This window comes from Bubalus kerabau, chromosome 11 (genome assembly GCF_029407905.1).
Source record: "Bubalus kerabau isolate K-KA32 ecotype Philippines breed swamp buffalo chromosome 11, PCC_UOA_SB_1v2, whole genome shotgun sequence".
NCBI lineage: Eukaryota > Metazoa > Chordata > Mammalia > Artiodactyla > Bovidae > Bubalus > Bubalus kerabau.
Genome location: NC_073634.1, coordinates 18043925 through 18061891, shown reverse-complemented (window position 1 = coordinate 18061891; position 17967 = coordinate 18043925). Strand labels below are relative to the sequence as shown.

Below are 17967 nucleotides of genomic sequence, written 5' to 3'. Positions count from 1 at the left end.
AACTTTACTTTCACTTTCCCAGGTGGTGCTAATGGTAAAGAACCTGCCTGCCAATGCGGAAAACAGAAGTGACACAGGTTTGATCCCTGAGTCAGGAAGACCCCCTGGAGTTGGGCATGGCAAACCACTCCATTATTCTTGCCTGGAGAATCCCATGGATAGAGGAGCCTTATGCGCTACAGTCCAGAGGGTCACAGAGTCAGACATGACTGAAGTGACTTAGCATTCTACTCCTGAATTCAGGAAAGTTATACCTTAAAACCAATTAGAACAGCTGGGTAAATATGTGTGTATAGAAGTGTTTTCACAGAAACACACATTCCCCATTTATGTTTTGCTCTTGGTTTTATTTATTTTTTGCTTGTTTGGGAGGGGCTGTTAAGAAATCCTTGACACACAAGAAAACTACTACAACTTAAGAGTCAAGACAATAAGACAATAGCTGCTCTTTTGCTTTCATTCAAGTAGCCAAGAAATTGCTAGCCTCTCTCTTTGCACCCAATTTTATTCTCAGTCTCCACTGTTAGCAGATAAGAAAAAAAGATATAATTACAGAGCACTCCAGCACAACATTAGGCTGTGTCTGAATGAACAATCAGCACGTTTATAGTAGTTCTAAAATTTTGATAAACTACAAAAATTAAAAGATGCAGTTCACAGGAAGGAAAAGTAATTCTCCCTTTTTGAAACAACAGGCTGCACATCCATCTGAAAGAACTGCTGCTGCTGCTGCTGCTGCTGCTAAGTCACTTCAGTCGTGTCTGACTCTATGCAACCCCATAGACGGCAGCCCACCAGGCTTCCCCGTCCCTGCGATTCTCAGGCAAGAACACTGGAGTGGGTTGCCATTTCCTTCTCCAATGCATGAAAGGGAAAAGTGAAAGTGAAGTCGCTCAGTCATGTCTGACTCTTAGTGACCCCACAGACTGCATGCAGCCCACCAGGCTCCTCCGTCCATGGGGTTTTCCAGGCAAGAGTACTAGAGTGGGGTGCCATCGCCTTCTCCTCTGAAAGAACTAGGCATTTATAATGCTATTTTATATAAAATATAACCTGGCAATCTCCCTTACAAATGCTTAAAGTAACATCTGAAACTGGGGTGGAGAGATAGTTGCTTAGATATTTTTGACAGAATTTCTGTGTTTTTTTCAACTGGTAGTAAGTAGCATAACCAATTTCATGCTATAACTTAAAAATTTTTAAAAAGGATGTGAAAAAGATAAGCTCCTATGTTAGCCTTAAGCTATTCAAATACTAAATGGCTAGTCTCAGAAAAATAATAAAGATGCTTGGAAAAATAAATCTTAAGAGGAAATATTAATGACTGGGAATTTATCCAAAATAAAGAAGTCCAAACCAAGAAAACACAGTAGATTTTGAGAATTTCTGCATCAAGAAAAATAGTCAAATTATTACCCATCTACACTTAGATAAAAGATAATCTAGTAGCAGTATATTTTAAAGACAGAATTTAGGTGTTCTGAAGTTACTAAGAATGTTACAAAGGGTTGCCAGATAATTGCCTTAATTAAACCACCAAAAAAAAAAAAGGCTTTATTGTGAAAGTTTTCAAAATAGTATTTTGAAAAATATATTTTACAGAAAAACACTCATACTGCCATGTGATAAACTCATGAGTAAAACAACTAAACTGTACACTTAAAAGGGTGAATCTTATGATAGGTAATGATGCATCAATAAATTTCTTTTAATCACATGGATTAAAAAAAAACTACACAGCTAAAGGTTAACATGACTTGATGGTATGAAAATGGAGACTACATTCAATTTACTTCCATGTATTCTCCAACATTTCTACAATAAGCATGCATTTATAGCTGACCATTAAACAACACACAGGTTAGATGTACCAGCCCTCCCTGCAGTGGAAATTCTGTGTATAACTTACAATAGTTGGCGTTTTGCATCCATGGTTCTGCATCTACAGATACAACTAACCATAGTTTGTGTAGTATTCACTTTAAAAAATAACTGGACTCACACAGTTCAACACTGAACTCATGCTGTTCAAGAGTCAACTATACTTACATAATAGACACTAAATTTACTAAAGTCTTTTACATGAAATAAAACCTTTTGCAAAGTAATAAACATGCAAAAAAATATATGAATAAGTTTAAAATGCTTAGTTAAGATTATATGTGCTAACAGTACAGATTTATCTTAGTTTTGGTATATAACTAAGATATACAACAATATAAGCAACTTTAGAGTTAACTCAGTAAATTTTTGCCAATTTGAAAAACATAACATACAAATGAGGCATCTAGACAAAATGTTAATTCGTTAAAATTAAATGTGTCCTTGGGACTTCTCTGGTGATTCAGTGGTTAGGAATCCGCCTTCCAATGCAGGGTTCTCCACTTCAATCCCTTGTCAGGGAACTGGGCAATTAAGCCCATGCACCCACAACTAGACAGGCTGCACACCACAACAATGACTCGATGCAACCAAATAAATTAAAAATATATTAATTAAATTAAACACATCCGAAATATTCCTTAAATAAATTCAGAACAAAGACAGATGTTACCTACTAAGTAGAAACAGACAAAAAACAATTTATAAGCAAGCTATACTGTAATACTTTAAACTTCTTGATTAAGCTTTAACTTAATTCAGTTAATGTACTATTTCTCAAGCTAATGAAACACAGTATATTTTAAAATAAAATATGCTATTATATATATACTATATCTTGTGCCTCAGAGGCAGAAGTGGTTTGATTCATTATATCCAATACCAATCCAACAGGAATCCTGCTAACCCTGGAGGAGAGAAAGCAGGGATAAAGGTCTTGAAGCTCCACCTCTTCAGCTTCCTCCAACCACCAGAGTAATCTTTGTAACCTTCTACCCAAAAAGAAAGGCAGGCAGAGGGATTTATATCTCAGTCCCAACACACTAGCTCCTGTCCACCAGAAATACTGGGTATATGTTTACCTAAAACGTGAAACACTTTACCAAGGTTTGTGTGTGTATCTGTATAATCTTAAAAGTACATCTTGATTCAAATTTTAATCCTCAAATTACAAAACTCTGGAGTCAAAAGTTCTAATTAAGTCAGTGTGTTCAGGACATACCAAGTTCATTATCTTCTATGACTACTTTTCCACTAATTTCTAAGAAAATCAGAGATCAAGCAGGATTCATTTTCAGTTCTATTGGCAAATATGGTCAAACTCAAGACAACAATGGGCCAAGTGCTTTCTCATTAAGCTCTCACAGGGACTTGAAATAACTGAGAACACCATGATGCTTTAATTCAGCCTGTTCCAGAGCTCAGACCACATTCATTTACAGACCCATAATTTCCACATACTATTAGCAACAGGGACTAGACATTTAATATGCAGTGAATTTTCCATTAAATAATGAAAAAAATCTCCATTAGTGAAGTTTCACTACCAAACAAACAGTGAGGTAAAATGATTAAATCACTGTGGTATAACACCAATCACACATCAGTAACACAAGAAGCCCTGCAAGTGAAATGATAGATCTCCAAACAAGACATCTGATCACAGTTACACAGGCTCCATTTCACATTACTGCCTTCAGAGTCTTACAAAGTGGTAGCTGCTATTGCTGAAGACCAGCTGAGTGGCTTATGGAACCTTTCATTCTGCCTCCATGGGACCATCACAAATGTTGCTCTATAATCCAACCCAGTTCAGAGTTACAAGTGCAGCGCCTCTTGGGAGACAACTAGGTGACGTGGGATTACACTCTGATTCTCTCTCCCCTGCACAGATCAAATACAGCCACAGAAATCAGGAAGCTCTAGAAAGGCTGAATGGAAGAGAATCCAGCACAAGTCTACCGGAATCTTTCACTGGCAATGATTATTGTACAATGATTATTGTACCTCAACTCACTGCTGACTACTAATACATTTAAATAAAAATTAGATTATCTAGCCTAACCACAGGTTATTTCACTATTGATTACCATTTCTATATTTTAGGTGCTAATGAAAAAAGGAGAAATGAACCAAATGATTCAACGGCTCTATGAAAAGAATTAGTAGAAGGTGAAGTTACAAGTCTAATCCAAGGATTTCATTATTTAGAATTTATATTTCAATGGAGTGATTATTCCATTGGTATGGATTGAGACAGAAAATAAAATATGTTTTACAGACTATGGTGTTGGTGAATGAAAATTTATTTCAGGAATTATACTGTTTCTTTTGGATTTCTAACCAAACAGTGACTCTCTAATCTCTTGATCAAATGCCTTCTGTCTCTTTTATTAGAATTAAGAGAATATACACTTTAGGAAGAGAAAACACTTAATTTCCATAAATATTATTAAAACAAATTTACACACCTATCTCCTTCCAACTTTGGTATATCTGAGCAACTAGAGGAGTCTTCCAGCCATGCCAAAGTTGGTCTCCTGGATTCAACTGCCGAGCTTGGTTCTCCCGACAGAATAAGCTGTTGTACAATTGCTGGATCATACGCATTAATTTCAAACTTTAAGTGCACCTAAACAAATAAATGAAAAGCCTAAATTTACAACTGATTTTTTTTCAGTTACTGATTTGTTCCTTCAAAATTAAAACATACCTTCATAAGTTTGGAAACATCCCATATACAGATCTTTCCTCGTTTTGTTGCAGCAGCTAAAAAATGAGGGCAGCTCCCGGACCCAAAGCAAGATATTCGGTCAGTTCCATCCGTGCAAGGAAACTGTGCAGGACTTGTTGCAAGAGTGACCGACAACGGTACATTCTGTGTATGCTCACCTTTCACAAACGGGCAGTTTGGGGAATGTCTCTCGTGTTCAGACCTTCACACAAATTAAAAAAGGGAAAGTTTACTAAGCAACTAAGCTGTTAAGTCTGTAACGCTAAAAGAGAACTCTATGATATTTTTTCTTAAAAAGAAAACAAAAACAAATAATTTAACCCTGCATATTCACTGAAAGGACTGTTGATGAAGCTTAAGCTCCAATACTCCGGCCCCACTTGATACAAAGAGCCAACCACTCATTGGAAAAGACCTTGATGCTGGGAAAGACTGAAGGCAAAAGAGGGTAGCAGATGATAAGACGGTTAGATAGCATCACCGACTTAACATGAATTTGAGCAACCTCAGGGAAATAGTGGAGGACACAGAAGCTTAGTGTACTAAAGTTCACGGGGTCACAAAGAGTCAGACAGACATGACAGCAACTGAACAACAACAACATTCTTTAATTAAAGACTCAAATACCAAAACTTTCCATTTTACTAAGATCACTAACATATTAACCACTCACTTTAACAACACTGCACCTACAACTTATCTACATCCATATATAAATCCTGGACAATTTGTAGTACAGCAAGGTGTCTAACATAAATGCTTTTACATGGCATCTCCAGGCACATGACATTTGAAATGGATCCCGTCACAACTAAACCTTATTTTTCCTCTTTCTAATTTCACCTGAGTTTTAACTTTTTAATTAAAATTTTATTTTAATAAGTGACATTTGACTATCTAAAATATAGCAAAAGACACACATCAAGCCTAATACCCAACCCCAGTAATCTCCGATCCCACCTCCAGATAGCCACTATTATACTCCTAAAATATTTTTATAAACTTATACCCATATATATACATACAAAATAAACAGAGTTTTCTTTAAATAAACAGCTTATTATACAGTTCATTCTACAACAGCTTTCTTGACATAATAATGCACTGATGATGATTAATAGAGAACTGTTTATCCCTTTAACTGTTGGATCAGTCAATTATATGAATATATTTTATTTCTCTAGTCCCCTCCCAAAAGGCGTGTAAGATTTCCCAGTTTTTCACTACAGTGACCATTCGTGTTGTGCATAAGATGGTACCTGATAAAACGCATTATACAAATGTTTGCTATTATTACTATTTCTATTAGTAGGGCCTCAGGGTAGTTACGTAAAAGTGAGGTTCCAATACATGATCTCTAATGTTTAACCAAGTTCTCAAATTTTATACACCAGAACAGACTCCCTAGAATTACTTTAAAATTAGAAATGTATACCATAAGGCACTCCTTCCATGGACTCCCTATTGATGAGCTCCCCACAAAAGAACAGGCTGAACTGCTAAATTTAATCATGCTTTTAAAATTTATTTTGTCATAGCCTTCTAGTTTTCAGTCAGAGTATACTTCCATTCTTTGGCACTTCTAATATGTACAGACCTTGGGAAATCAAAGACCTTAGAGATCCTGTATGCCAAGTGATATGACAGAGCACAGACAGCATTACCTCATTCTCTTAGAACAGAGGCAAAAATAGAGATGACAAATGGCAAGAGTATTAATATACAGATCAGAAACATAAAATATAGAAGCACTTAGCCTATTAAGCTCAGAAAAATCAAGACTCACCAAGGTTCATCAGTAGGTTCCCAGCAAACGAGACATACACTGCAAGTGAAACACATGGCTCTGTCATCTCCAGATGAGGCAGGCTGCAAATGTGTAAGGAAAACAGAAAAGGCCCATCAATATTAAAACAGCTTAATAAAAAGTCTTCTAAATAAGTTCATAATTTTAGGTAAAATTCCATATTGAGGAAAAGAAAATTAGCCTATACTACTAATATTAGGCTTCAACAATATATTTTTAATCCCCAAATGTTTATATATTTGCTGCTTTGTTTGAAAAATTGTGTTTCATCAGCAAACGACCACTGAATCAAATATGCGGACACACAGCCTCAATCTCTGGTCCAGCATCTTGTAATTGTATTGCTAAAGTATTTTAAACATAGTTAAGTGTACAAGAGGAAATAGTCTAACAGATTTATTCTGAAAAACTGAATTCTATGCTACTACATAAGCAAGGGTAAACATAATTTTTATGTTTAATAAAAAATAAAGTGAACATAATTCATGTAACATTCTTTAAGTAAGACAGGACAAAATCACACACACACACACACACACATATAAAATCAAAACCTGAACTAAAATATACCTTTGAAAACTAAAATTAATATTTTTGAGTACTTACTCTACTTCATGCTTACTATATCTTAAAGTGTAAATATATTTTTTAGAAGACTGAGACTTATCAGCCCCGAATACAGGTAGAAGATTCTAGAAAACCTATGATTTGCTCTCTTTGAAAAAAATGGAATACAATGAAAAACAGCTAAATGGAAAAAATATCAAGGTGTCACTTAACAGAGGCTGTTATATGGAACAATACCAAAAAATAAGGAAGAAGATAAATTATTAGGAAAAATAGTCCTTATTCAATCCTTAATTTAGTGAAATAATTTCAATAATTCTAATACTAGCCAGTCTCCAAACACATCTATCTTTAACTGGAAATCTGACGGACTTTGAATCAAATCTTCAAATATCTTGGTTTTCTGAGTTTAAGGTACTCCAAGAACCCTTTAAGATAATGAAGGAATAATTATTCTTAATATTCTTTATGACAATAACTTCATGTATCCAAAGTTTAATTTAGTTCCAAAATTAAATAAGCATGTCTTATGTAAACTGACATGTAATTATTAATTTCTTAGCTTCTTTAGCAATGGAAAAACACTGGTGAGCCAGTAAACACTACTCAGTTGACGCTTCCTTTAAATGGTTTATTATGCCAATCTAAACTCATTTTTCTTAACTTGCTCTTTTACTTGACTGGCTCCGTGAAGTTTTCTATAACGTCCCATTCTCATGTCTTTTTCTCACACTCATCCTTACACTGTACACCTTCTTTTCCTACATAAAATTATGACTCTTTCCCCGAATTATTTCTCTTTCTACATTTCTTTCATACATACGTATTCAAGGTACACTGCACTACCTGCAAGGCTGCTTCCAAAGCTGTCTGACACATGGGTAATCCGTATTCCAATACAATTAAAATGTCAAGAGTAACTCCCATGTACTGCTATTATCGCACTATCTTAACATATATACTCCTCTGTCACGAATGCGTAAGTCAAAACTGAAAAACACACACCTAGAGAGAACACCTCTCGAGACACAAATCTGGAGAATACTGCCTGTCTGCTGATGATTATATATAAAAACAGATTAAATATTATATTAATATGTAATCTGTAAGAAAATAGTTATAAGGCATTAACTCAGTTATTATTCTTTTTTTAACCTTTTCACCTTTCATACACAGTATGTGATATAGGAAATAGCCAGCTAGTATTATGATCAAAGAAAGGTGTAAGAACAAAACTCACATTACAGACAGACAAGCACGGAGCCGTGTACATAAAATAATACATACGTCTGAAAAAGTATTAAACGTTGACGGTCTTACTAAAGGCTACAAATTCACATTGAAAAAGATTTTTCGACAGCCTTATTTACCTGATGATAAAATCCAGCTTGAGCCATGGGATCTGGCTGTGCCCATCTGTACCCTACATGAGGCCATGAGGTAAACGTCTCCCGTCTGTTAGCTTCACTATACATCAATGATCTAAAAGTAAACATACTTTATGTAAACAAAGTTAGGCATCAAATTACAGTGACACTGTTACTCACCACTGAAAAAAAAGCTTACCGGATTATCAACAAAAACTGAGAATGTTTAATGACAAAGTTCAAATTTGTTTTATAAATTTGAAATAAGTTTTAGGAATTTCCCACGAACAGAATAGGGAAAAAGAAACATGATAAGATGGCTGCTGCTGCTGCTGCTGCTGCTGCTAAGTTGCTTCAGTCGTGTCTGACTCTGTGCGACCCCATAGACGGCAGCCCAACAGGCTCCCCCGTCCCTGGGATTCTCCAGGCAAGAACACTGGAGTGGGTTGCCATTTCCTTCTCCAGTGCGTGAAAGTGAAAAGTGAAAGTGAAGTTGCTCAGTTGTGTCCGACTCTTCGCGACCCCCTGGACTGCAGCCTACCAGGGTCCTCTGCCCATGGGTTTTTCCAGGCAAGAGTACTGGAGTGGGGTGCCATTGCCTTCTCCGGATAAGACAGCTACAACAGATAATTCCATGGGTAGACTAAATTAACCAACGTTGCATAATAGCAATCAAAGAGCAGAGAATCTGAAAATGTAGAGGCACAGAACCCTATGCTTTCATAAGTGACAAATTTTGCATAAATGGATAAAACCACAGCCAAAGGAACAGTAGTTTTACCCCAATCATATTGAAACAGTATATTCTAGTTTAAGGTTTTTTTAGGTAGAAAGCAATTTTTATGTTCTTTCTCCAGAGAAATCCTTTTCCAGGAAATCTATACTTACAGGGGATTATAAAAAAAATGAAATCTTCACGTTTTCATTAACATAATTAGCTCACTGAGGCTGAACCTGCAACAACAATACCAGAATATCTTTTTAAAACAGACTATCAAAATTAGAAAAAGTGGACAGATTTTCTGTCTGAAAACATGAAGATGTCTGTAGCCTGATCAAGCAATTATTTTTTTTTTTTTCCAAATCAGGACACAACTATGAGTTAAACCTAAATCTCATTAGCAGTATTACAGGAAACTATGTACTAATTTAAGGGAAGAATTTAAAGAAAAGTATTTTTCTGGTCTCATAGTGATGAATTTTACCACTTTCTTTTATTGAATCAGTTTCTCTTCTGTGGTAGGAAAAGGAACTTTACATACTTGGTCCTTTCTTATTTGAAGCTGTGTGGACTTTTTCTAATTTTGATCGTCTGTTTTATAAAGATATTCCAGTATTGGTGTAGACCCTTACTCCGGAGAAGGCAATGGCACCCCACTCCAGTACTCTTGCCTGGAAAATCCCATGGGCAGAGGAGCCTGGTGGGCTGCAGTCCAGGGGGTCAAGAAGAGTCGGACACGACTCAGCAGCTTCACTTTCACTTTTCACTTTCATGCATTGGAGAAGGAAATGGCAACCCACTCCAGTGTTCTTGCCTGAAGAATCCCAGGGATGGGGAGTCTGGCGGGCTGCTGTCTATGGGGTCACACAGAGTCGGACACGACTGAAGCGACTTAGCAGCAGCAGCAGCAGCAGAACCTTACTCAAACCTCCAACAGACCTCAGAGTTCAAGGTTTTCATAAGCGTTCCTAGAATCGTATTTAATGAAATAAAAACCACAGACTACATCAAAATTAGTACTTTGAGACATTTTAACACCTCCAGAAACACTGAAAATCCCATCTAATGAATGCATTTTCTAAAACAAACCATTCACCACAGCTTACACTGATTTCTTTAGAAAGTCTCCTACTGATTGCAAAGAAAATAGCTCTGAAATTATAATCTAAAGATAGGCAGGGCTCTCAGACCAGAAACACTGATTCTAAGTACATATCCTTCCTTTTTTCCTCTTCTCCAGACATATTGCAAAGAATATTATAATGATAGCCAAAGACATATCACATGACAGTTAAGATTAAAAAGGGCAGTCTCCACATTTTGCCCAAAAGTTAGAGACAGCAGGGTTACTATGGAATATAAAAATACTTCCCAAATGTTAACAACCAATAGAAGTTACTTACATAATAAAAGAAACCACTTAACAAAAAAAGGGCAACTGATTAAGCAGTTTCGGTTTACAAAAGGATAAACTAAAAAATACTGCAAACTAATATAAGAGAATATGGGAATTCCCTGGTGGTCCAGTGGCTGGAACTCCACAGTTTAGGTGGTGAGAGCCTGGATTCAATCCCTGGTTGGAGAACTAGTATCCCACAAGCCATGTGGAACAGCCAATTAAAAAAAAAAAAAAAAAAAGAGCTATATTTAAGATAACGGAAGTTAAAGGTTAACTCATTCACTAATATTTTTGTTACATCAGCACGTACTCTTTATAAATGTACTTCAGAAAACAACATGAGCAGATCAATTCACATTCAATGAAAAAGTGAAAATGTAAAATGTTACTGCTGCTACTGCTACCGCTAAGTCACTTCAGTTGTGTCCGACTCTGTGCAACCCCACAGACGGTAGCCCACCAGGCTTCCCCATCCCTGGGATTCTCCAGGCAAGAACACTGGAGTGGGTTGCCATTAAAATGCTACATGGGAAGGCAAATGTGAACTTCACAAAATCACTAAATGTAGTAACTCAGCAAAATGTTTCTAAACTTCAGTACTGATAAATATTATCTCAAATAAAAATCACTTAAATTTTTCAATGAATGCACTAATGATTTTAAGTTTTCTATAAAGCAGAACTCCCAAGAAATCTCTATTGAAGAAAATAATGACTGAGGTATAACTTTCTTAAACACTTTAAATCCAGAGCAGGCAGCATAAAAACCTTAATTCAAAACTGCCCTAGAAAAACAAAACAGACAAAAAGCCCACAAAATTGCCCTTAATGCTTTTTTAGCTCTGCCCACTCTTTAAGAATATTCATCTATTTGGCTGCGCTGGGTCTTCGTTGCGGCAGGCGGGGTCTGTAGCTGCGGCAAGCAAACTCTCAGTTGTGGCTTGTGAAGTTTAGATCCCCCACAAAAGGGATCAAACCTAGGCCCCTTGCAGGGGGAGCTCGGAGTCATAGCCCCTAGGCCACCAGGGACATCCTTAACTCTGTCCATTTTTTAAGTAGGAAATAATATATGGCTCTTATATTCAAATTCTGGGACGGTGTTTTAATTTACCAAAATTTATGCCAAAGGTCACAAAATTCATCAAGGCAAAATAATTCTTATATATTGAATTATATATATAATATATATTACATATTGAATAATTATAATATTAACAACTCAAATGTTTACTAAGCAATTACAAACCTAGAATTTAAAAAAATATAGCTTCATAATCCTCTTAAACACTTTCCAGGCACCAAAAGAAATTGTTTAACAATAGCAATTCAAGGAGTAGTTTACTTCATTTCAGTTTTTTGATCAAAATAAAAATCTGAGTGATTTTCAAAAATATTTAAAATCATAATCAAATTTACAGTTATTCTGTTAATCAAAACACTAATCAATTCAATGTTACTGTCACATCTCTTTATAAGCAAGTTCATACCTGTCCACAGAACGGCCTGGCCCCACCCCAAGTTCTGGACGCGCACTAGGTAAGAGGTAAGACAATCTGTCCATCACTGAGGAAGCCACAGGTAAGGCAGCAACATTTTGATTGATTTTCTTAAGTTCATTCACAATGGCACTGGCAATGGACTTCAACACATGATGAGGAAGATGAAATGTAACTGTGGCCCACTGAAAGAAAACAGGAGTGTAAGCAGAAGAGAACATACTCAACAGTTTCTACCAAAATACTGATTTATACATTATAAGATAAATAACTATTTATAGTCTCAAGTCAGTTTACTCCATTAACTTATAATTCAAAGTAAGAACCTGCTATTACATAAAAAATGAAATTAACCATCCTGAAAAAGAATGTTTAGACCCAGATGAGAGAACTCTTACTTTGTGTCTAGACGTAATCTGTTCACAGATTCAGAGCCTTTTGGTTGGAAGGGAGGCCAAATCCCCTTGAGAAAGGATCCCACAATGATGCCCCAACTCTCCACTGTAAATCACACCCCAAGCCTTCCTCAAAGGCACCTGAGGACATTCACTATAGTCACTGTGCACTAGGGAACGGAAATGCTGTGTGATATTCCAGGCACTACAAGAGAGGAACACTGAACTGACCTAAAACATCACTGTAGTCCATTAATCAAAGTGGAGACTTATGGTGAAGTGACTACTGGAATTTTGGCCCAAAGCTGTCTCAGTGAGCTCTGTGGATCCCCAGATCTAACTTGTAGCTATCTCTCTAGCTCCCAAATGTATAACTGGAAGAGAAATAGAACAGGAAACTAGAAAAATTCCTACACTGTTCCTCTGATCCTCTTAGACTACTAAAGGAAGAAAAGTCAAGCAGGAGCCCCTAGAACTTTCATTTTTTTCCTACAAAGCTACTAAACTACAGCAATACCACATTCTGAGGAAATTTATGAGATTAATGTCACATTAACAGACCTGACAGAGGGGTAATCAAACTACCTCAACTCCAGTTAACTGACCCACTGGCCCATGCAAAATGTAAATGGATCTTGAAGAATGACCGTGGATTGTAAAATCAGGTGTACTTCAACTGCAGCTGATATTTCAGATGAGGTATTTTTACTGAAGCAAATTAACAAATCCCTTGATATTTGGTAGGCAGTTACAATTCTGTCAAATACCTTTTGGTCTACACTAATTTTAAGGACCATCCAAAAGTAAGCTGCTTTTACCTGGCAGAAACAATAAATCTGCACAGTCTTACCCTAGGACTCATGCTCTTTACCAAAATCTAATCTGCAGAGACCCTGATCAACCCAACATCCTGCAGATCAGCACCTTGGTCTATTGTATTAGTAACATCACAGTAACTGGTCCAAATGAGGGGAAAGGAGCAAGGACCTTAAATGCCTTAGTAAGACACATGCAAGCCAGAGAGAATCAATATCCCCAGAAAAACTCAGGGTCCTAAAATCTCTGTGAAGTTTCTAGAGGTCCAGTAGGCTAGGCGTGTCAGGATGTTTCCCCCAAGGTGAAAGAAAAGTTGCTACAACAATGAAAAGAGGCACAATGCTCAATGGGCCTAAGTAGATTTTGGATCCAGTGTTCAGCATATTTGAGAATGTTGCTGTAACTCAATTATCAAATAATACATAAGGCACAAAATAAGAGGTTCCTCAGCACACCCAGGCTGAATCACAAGATGCTCCACCATGTGTATCTTGTGAGCATATTTAATGACACTAGAAGTATCTGCTCCAAGTAAAGATGCTGTAAAGACTCTCTGGGACAATAATGTAGCAGGATGCTAAGACAAAACCTCTCCTGTAAATAATTCTTCTCCTCTAGAGAAACAGCTCCTGGCCTCTTAGTAGTTAGTTCTCATAAACATGTGTCTACCCGTGGGACAAATGTGCATGCAATCAGAGCTGTCCATCACAAACTAGATGTTATCTGATACACCAAACCGTATTACTGGGCATGAGGGCTAGTATTCATTAAGCGGTTTATAAGAAACCAATCTTGAGAAAGTCCAAAAGGCAATTCAATTTTAAACCAGCTGAATAATCAAGGAGCTGAGATTTCTACAATACCTATTCTGACAACAGCTCCTTTCTCATTCCACACTGATGGCTTCACAAGGAACTCCCTATGATGGGATAACTGAGGAAGAAAACCTTTAGATCTGACATAGATGGTTCTCACGTTATGAAAGTGCCGTACCAAAGCGGATGGCTGCAACACCACAGTCCCAATCAGGACAGGGATGAAGGCAAATCTTTTCAGTGGGCAGAACTTCAACCAGTACATTGGACTGTTCTCTTTGTCTGGATTGAGAAGTGACCAGAAGTAAAGGTCCTCACTGAATAATAGACAGTGGCTAACGTTTTGGTTGGATGTTCAGACATCTGGAAAGATCAGGATTGGAAGATTGTTAAAAAGGAAGTCAAGGGTAAAAGGTCTATGGACAGACCTCTCCAAATAAACACAGTATGAAAATATTTGTGAAATATGTGAATGCTTATCAAAAGACATCCATTATAGAGGAAATGGACAAATTATACACAGTTTATGAATGTCACTCACTCTTTCGCCATAACCACTCCAGTGCTTGCTCAATGAATCTATATGCAAAATGCCATGGTAACAGAGACAGAGGGTATGCACAGGTCCAACATGAACTTACTCTCACCAAGACTAAGCAGGCTAACTGCAGGCCTGCCAATAGCAAATACCAAAGTTGAGCCACCAATGGGACACCGTTTTCCAGAAGAAACAGCCAATTACCTGATTGCAGGTTGATTATATTAGATTTCTTCCATTATGGATTGGACAGCAATTTGTCTTTACTGTAGATACGTATTCTGACTGCATTTATCTGTTCTGCCCACAATGCTTCTGCCATAATATTAAACCACTACAAAGTATTCTATACAACTTTGCTTTTGGCTTCTCAGTAAGAACGCACTTCAAAGGTGGGGGGAGGGGCTTGGAGGTGGGGAGGTACAGGAAGAAGTAGGGGCAACAATGGGCTCTTGCCCCATGAAACTGAACTGTCTTACTGTGGTCTCTTACAGAAGATGACCTGACGAAAAAGTGTGGGCCCTTCCAAAGACTCATTTACAGTACTAATTGGGAGAGATGCGTAAAAGTCTGGAGTTCTAACATTACAGGATTATGCATATGCTTTCAATCAACAAAAAACACATAATATAGCTTCTCCCAGCAGGGTTGCTATTATACTTAATAATCCATTTACAGCTTTTTTTCTTTTTAAGCTTTAGGCTCTAGAGGTCTTGTGACAAGGAAGGAATGTTCCACCAAGGGTACAACAATGGTTGAACTGAATTACGTGTTAACACTGCTATCCAGCAATTTTGGGTTCCTCTTGTCATTGAGATCAAACCAGTCAATCCTAAAGGAAATCAACCCAGAATGTTCATTGGCAGGACTGATGCTGAAACTGAAGCTCCAATACTTTGGCCACCTGATGCAAAGAGCCAGCCAATTCATTGGAAAAGACCCTGATGATGCTGCTGCTGCTGCTGCTGCTACTGCTGCTAAGTCACTTCAGTTGTGTCCGACTCTGTGAGACCCCATAGATGGCAGCCCACCAGGCTCCCCTGTTCCTGGGATTCTCCAGGCAAGAACACTGGAGTGGGTTGCCATTTCCTTCTCCAATGCATGAAAGTGAAAAGTAAAAGTGAAGTCGCTCAGTCGTATCTGATTCTTAGCGACCCCATGGACTGCAGCCTATCAGGCTCCTCCATCCATGGGATTTCCCAGGCAAGAGTACTGGAGTGGGGTGCCATTGCCTTCTCCACTGATGCTAGGCAAGAATAAATGCAAAAGGAGAAGGGGGTGACAGGATGAGATGGTTGGATGGCATCACCGACTTAATGGACATGAGTTGGAGCAAACTCCGGGAAATAGTGGAGGGACAGGGGAGCCTCCTGTGCTGAAGTCCATGAGGTCGCAAACAGTCAATCAGACACGACTTAGCAACTGAACAGCAATATACATTAAATCATTATACTATATACCTGAAAAAAAAAAAATCACACTGTACAACAACTTGTCACTGAATCATCAGACAAAGTGGGTGGTAAATCTACTGGTTAATATGATTAAAACTGACAAGGGAAACTGGATTGATGGAAAACAAAAGCAGTTCAGTTCAGTTCAGTCGCTCAGTCGTGTCTGACTCTTTGCGACCCCATGAATCGCAGCACGCCAGGCCTCCCTGTCCATCACCAACTCCCAGAGTTCACTCAGACTCACGTCCATCGAGTCAGTGATGCCATCCAGCCATCTCATCCTCTGTCATCCCCTTCTCCTCCTGCCCCCAATCCCTCCCAGCATCAGAGTCTTTTCCAATGAGTCAACTCTTTGCATGAGGTGGCCAAAGTACTGGAGTTTCAGCTCTGGCATCATTCCTTCCAAAGAAATCCCGGGGCTAATCTCCTTCAGAACCAACTGGTTGGATCTCCTTGCAGTCCAAGGGACTCTCAAGAGTCTTCTCCAACACCACAGTTCAAAAAGATCAATTCTTCAGCACTCAGCCTTCTTCACAGTCCAACTCTCACATCCATACATGACCACAGGAAAAACCATGGCCTTGACTAGACGGACCTTTGTTGGCAAAGTAATGTCTCTGCTTTTCAATATGCTATCTAGGTTGGTCATAACTTTCCTTCCAAGGAGTAAGCGTCTTTTAATTTCATGGCTGCAGTCACCATCTGCAGTGATTTTGGAGCCCAAAAAAATAAAGTCTGACACTGTTCCACTGTTTCCCCATCTATTTCCCATGAAGTGATGGGACCGGATGCCATGATCTTCGTTTTCTGAATGTTGAGCTTTAAGCCAACTTTTTCACTCTCCACTTCACTTTCATCAAGAGGCTTTTTACTTCCTCTTCACTTTTTGCCATAAGGGTGGTGTCATCTGCATATCTGAGGTTACTGATATTTTTCCCGGCAATCTTGATTCCAGCTTGTGTTTCTTCCAGTCCAGCGTTGCTCATGATGTACTCTGCATATAAGTTAAATAAGCAGGGTGACAATATACAGCCTCGATGTATTCCTTTTCCTATTTGGAACCAGTCTGTTGTTCCATGTCCAGTTCTAACTGTTGCTTCCTGACCTGCATACAGATTTCTCAAGAGGCAGGTCAGCTGGTCTGGTATTCCCATCTCTTTCAGAATTTTCCACAGTTTATTGTGATCCACACAGTCAAAGGCTTTGACATAGTCAATAAAGCAGAAATAGATGTTTTTCTGGAACTCTTTTGCTTTTTCCATGATCCAGCGGATGTTGGCAATTTGATCTCTGGTTCCTCTGCCTTTTCTAAAACCAGCTTGAACATCAGAAAGTTCACGGTTCACATATTGCTGAAGCCTGGCTTGGAGAATTTTGAGCATTACTTTACTAGCATGTGAGACGACTGCAATTGTGCGGTAGTTTGAGCATTCTTTGGCATTGCCTTTCTTTGGGATTGGAATGAAAACTGATCTTTTCCAGTCCTGTGGCCACTGCTGAGTTTTCCAAACTGGCTGGCATATTGAGTGCAGCACTTTCATAGCATCATCTTTCAGGATTTGAAATAGCTCAACTGGAATTCCATCACCTCTACTAGCTTTGTTCATAGTGATGCTTCCTAAGGCCCACTTGACTTCACATTCCAGGATGTCTGGCTCTAGGTGAGTGATCACACCATCGTGATTATCTGTGTCGTGAAGATCTTTTTTGTACAGTTCTTCTGTGTATTCTTGCCACCGCTTCTTAATATCTTCTGCTTCTGTTAGGTCCATACCATTTCTGTCCTTTATCGAGTCCATCTTTGCATGAAATGTTCCCATACTTGGTATCTCTAATTTTCTTGAAGAGATCTCTAGTCTTTCCCATTCTTTTGTTTTCTCTTATTTCTTTGCATTGATCGCTGAGGAAGGCTTTCTTATCTCTTCTTGCTATTCTTTGGAACTCTGCATTCAGATGCTTATATCTTTCCTTTTCTCCT

At 38.1% G+C, this 17967-nt stretch overlaps 1 protein-coding gene across 8 annotated transcripts in view; it reads right to left on the bottom strand.

Annotated features, from left to right (window-relative positions):
* The window catches only part of BIRC6 (baculoviral IAP repeat containing 6), a 212807-nt gene that overhangs the window by 161410 nt on the left and 33430 nt on the right, over positions 1-17967 (bottom strand). For all 8 annotated transcript variants that reach the window (XR_008700176.1, XM_055539753.1, XM_055539755.1 and 5 more), the window contains exons 4-8: positions 11963-12156; positions 8360-8471; positions 6402-6484; positions 4595-4817; positions 4353-4513 (exon numbers count right to left, since the gene is read on the bottom strand). Coding sequence is in view for 7 of the 8 variants with exons in the window: in XM_055539753.1 (XP_055395728.1) it covers positions 4353-4513; positions 4595-4817; positions 6402-6484; positions 8360-8471; positions 11963-12156 (773 nt within the window). In the remaining variant the exon portion in view is untranslated. The remainder of the gene's footprint in view (positions 1-4352; positions 4514-4594; positions 4818-6401; positions 6485-8359; positions 8472-11962; positions 12157-17967) is intronic.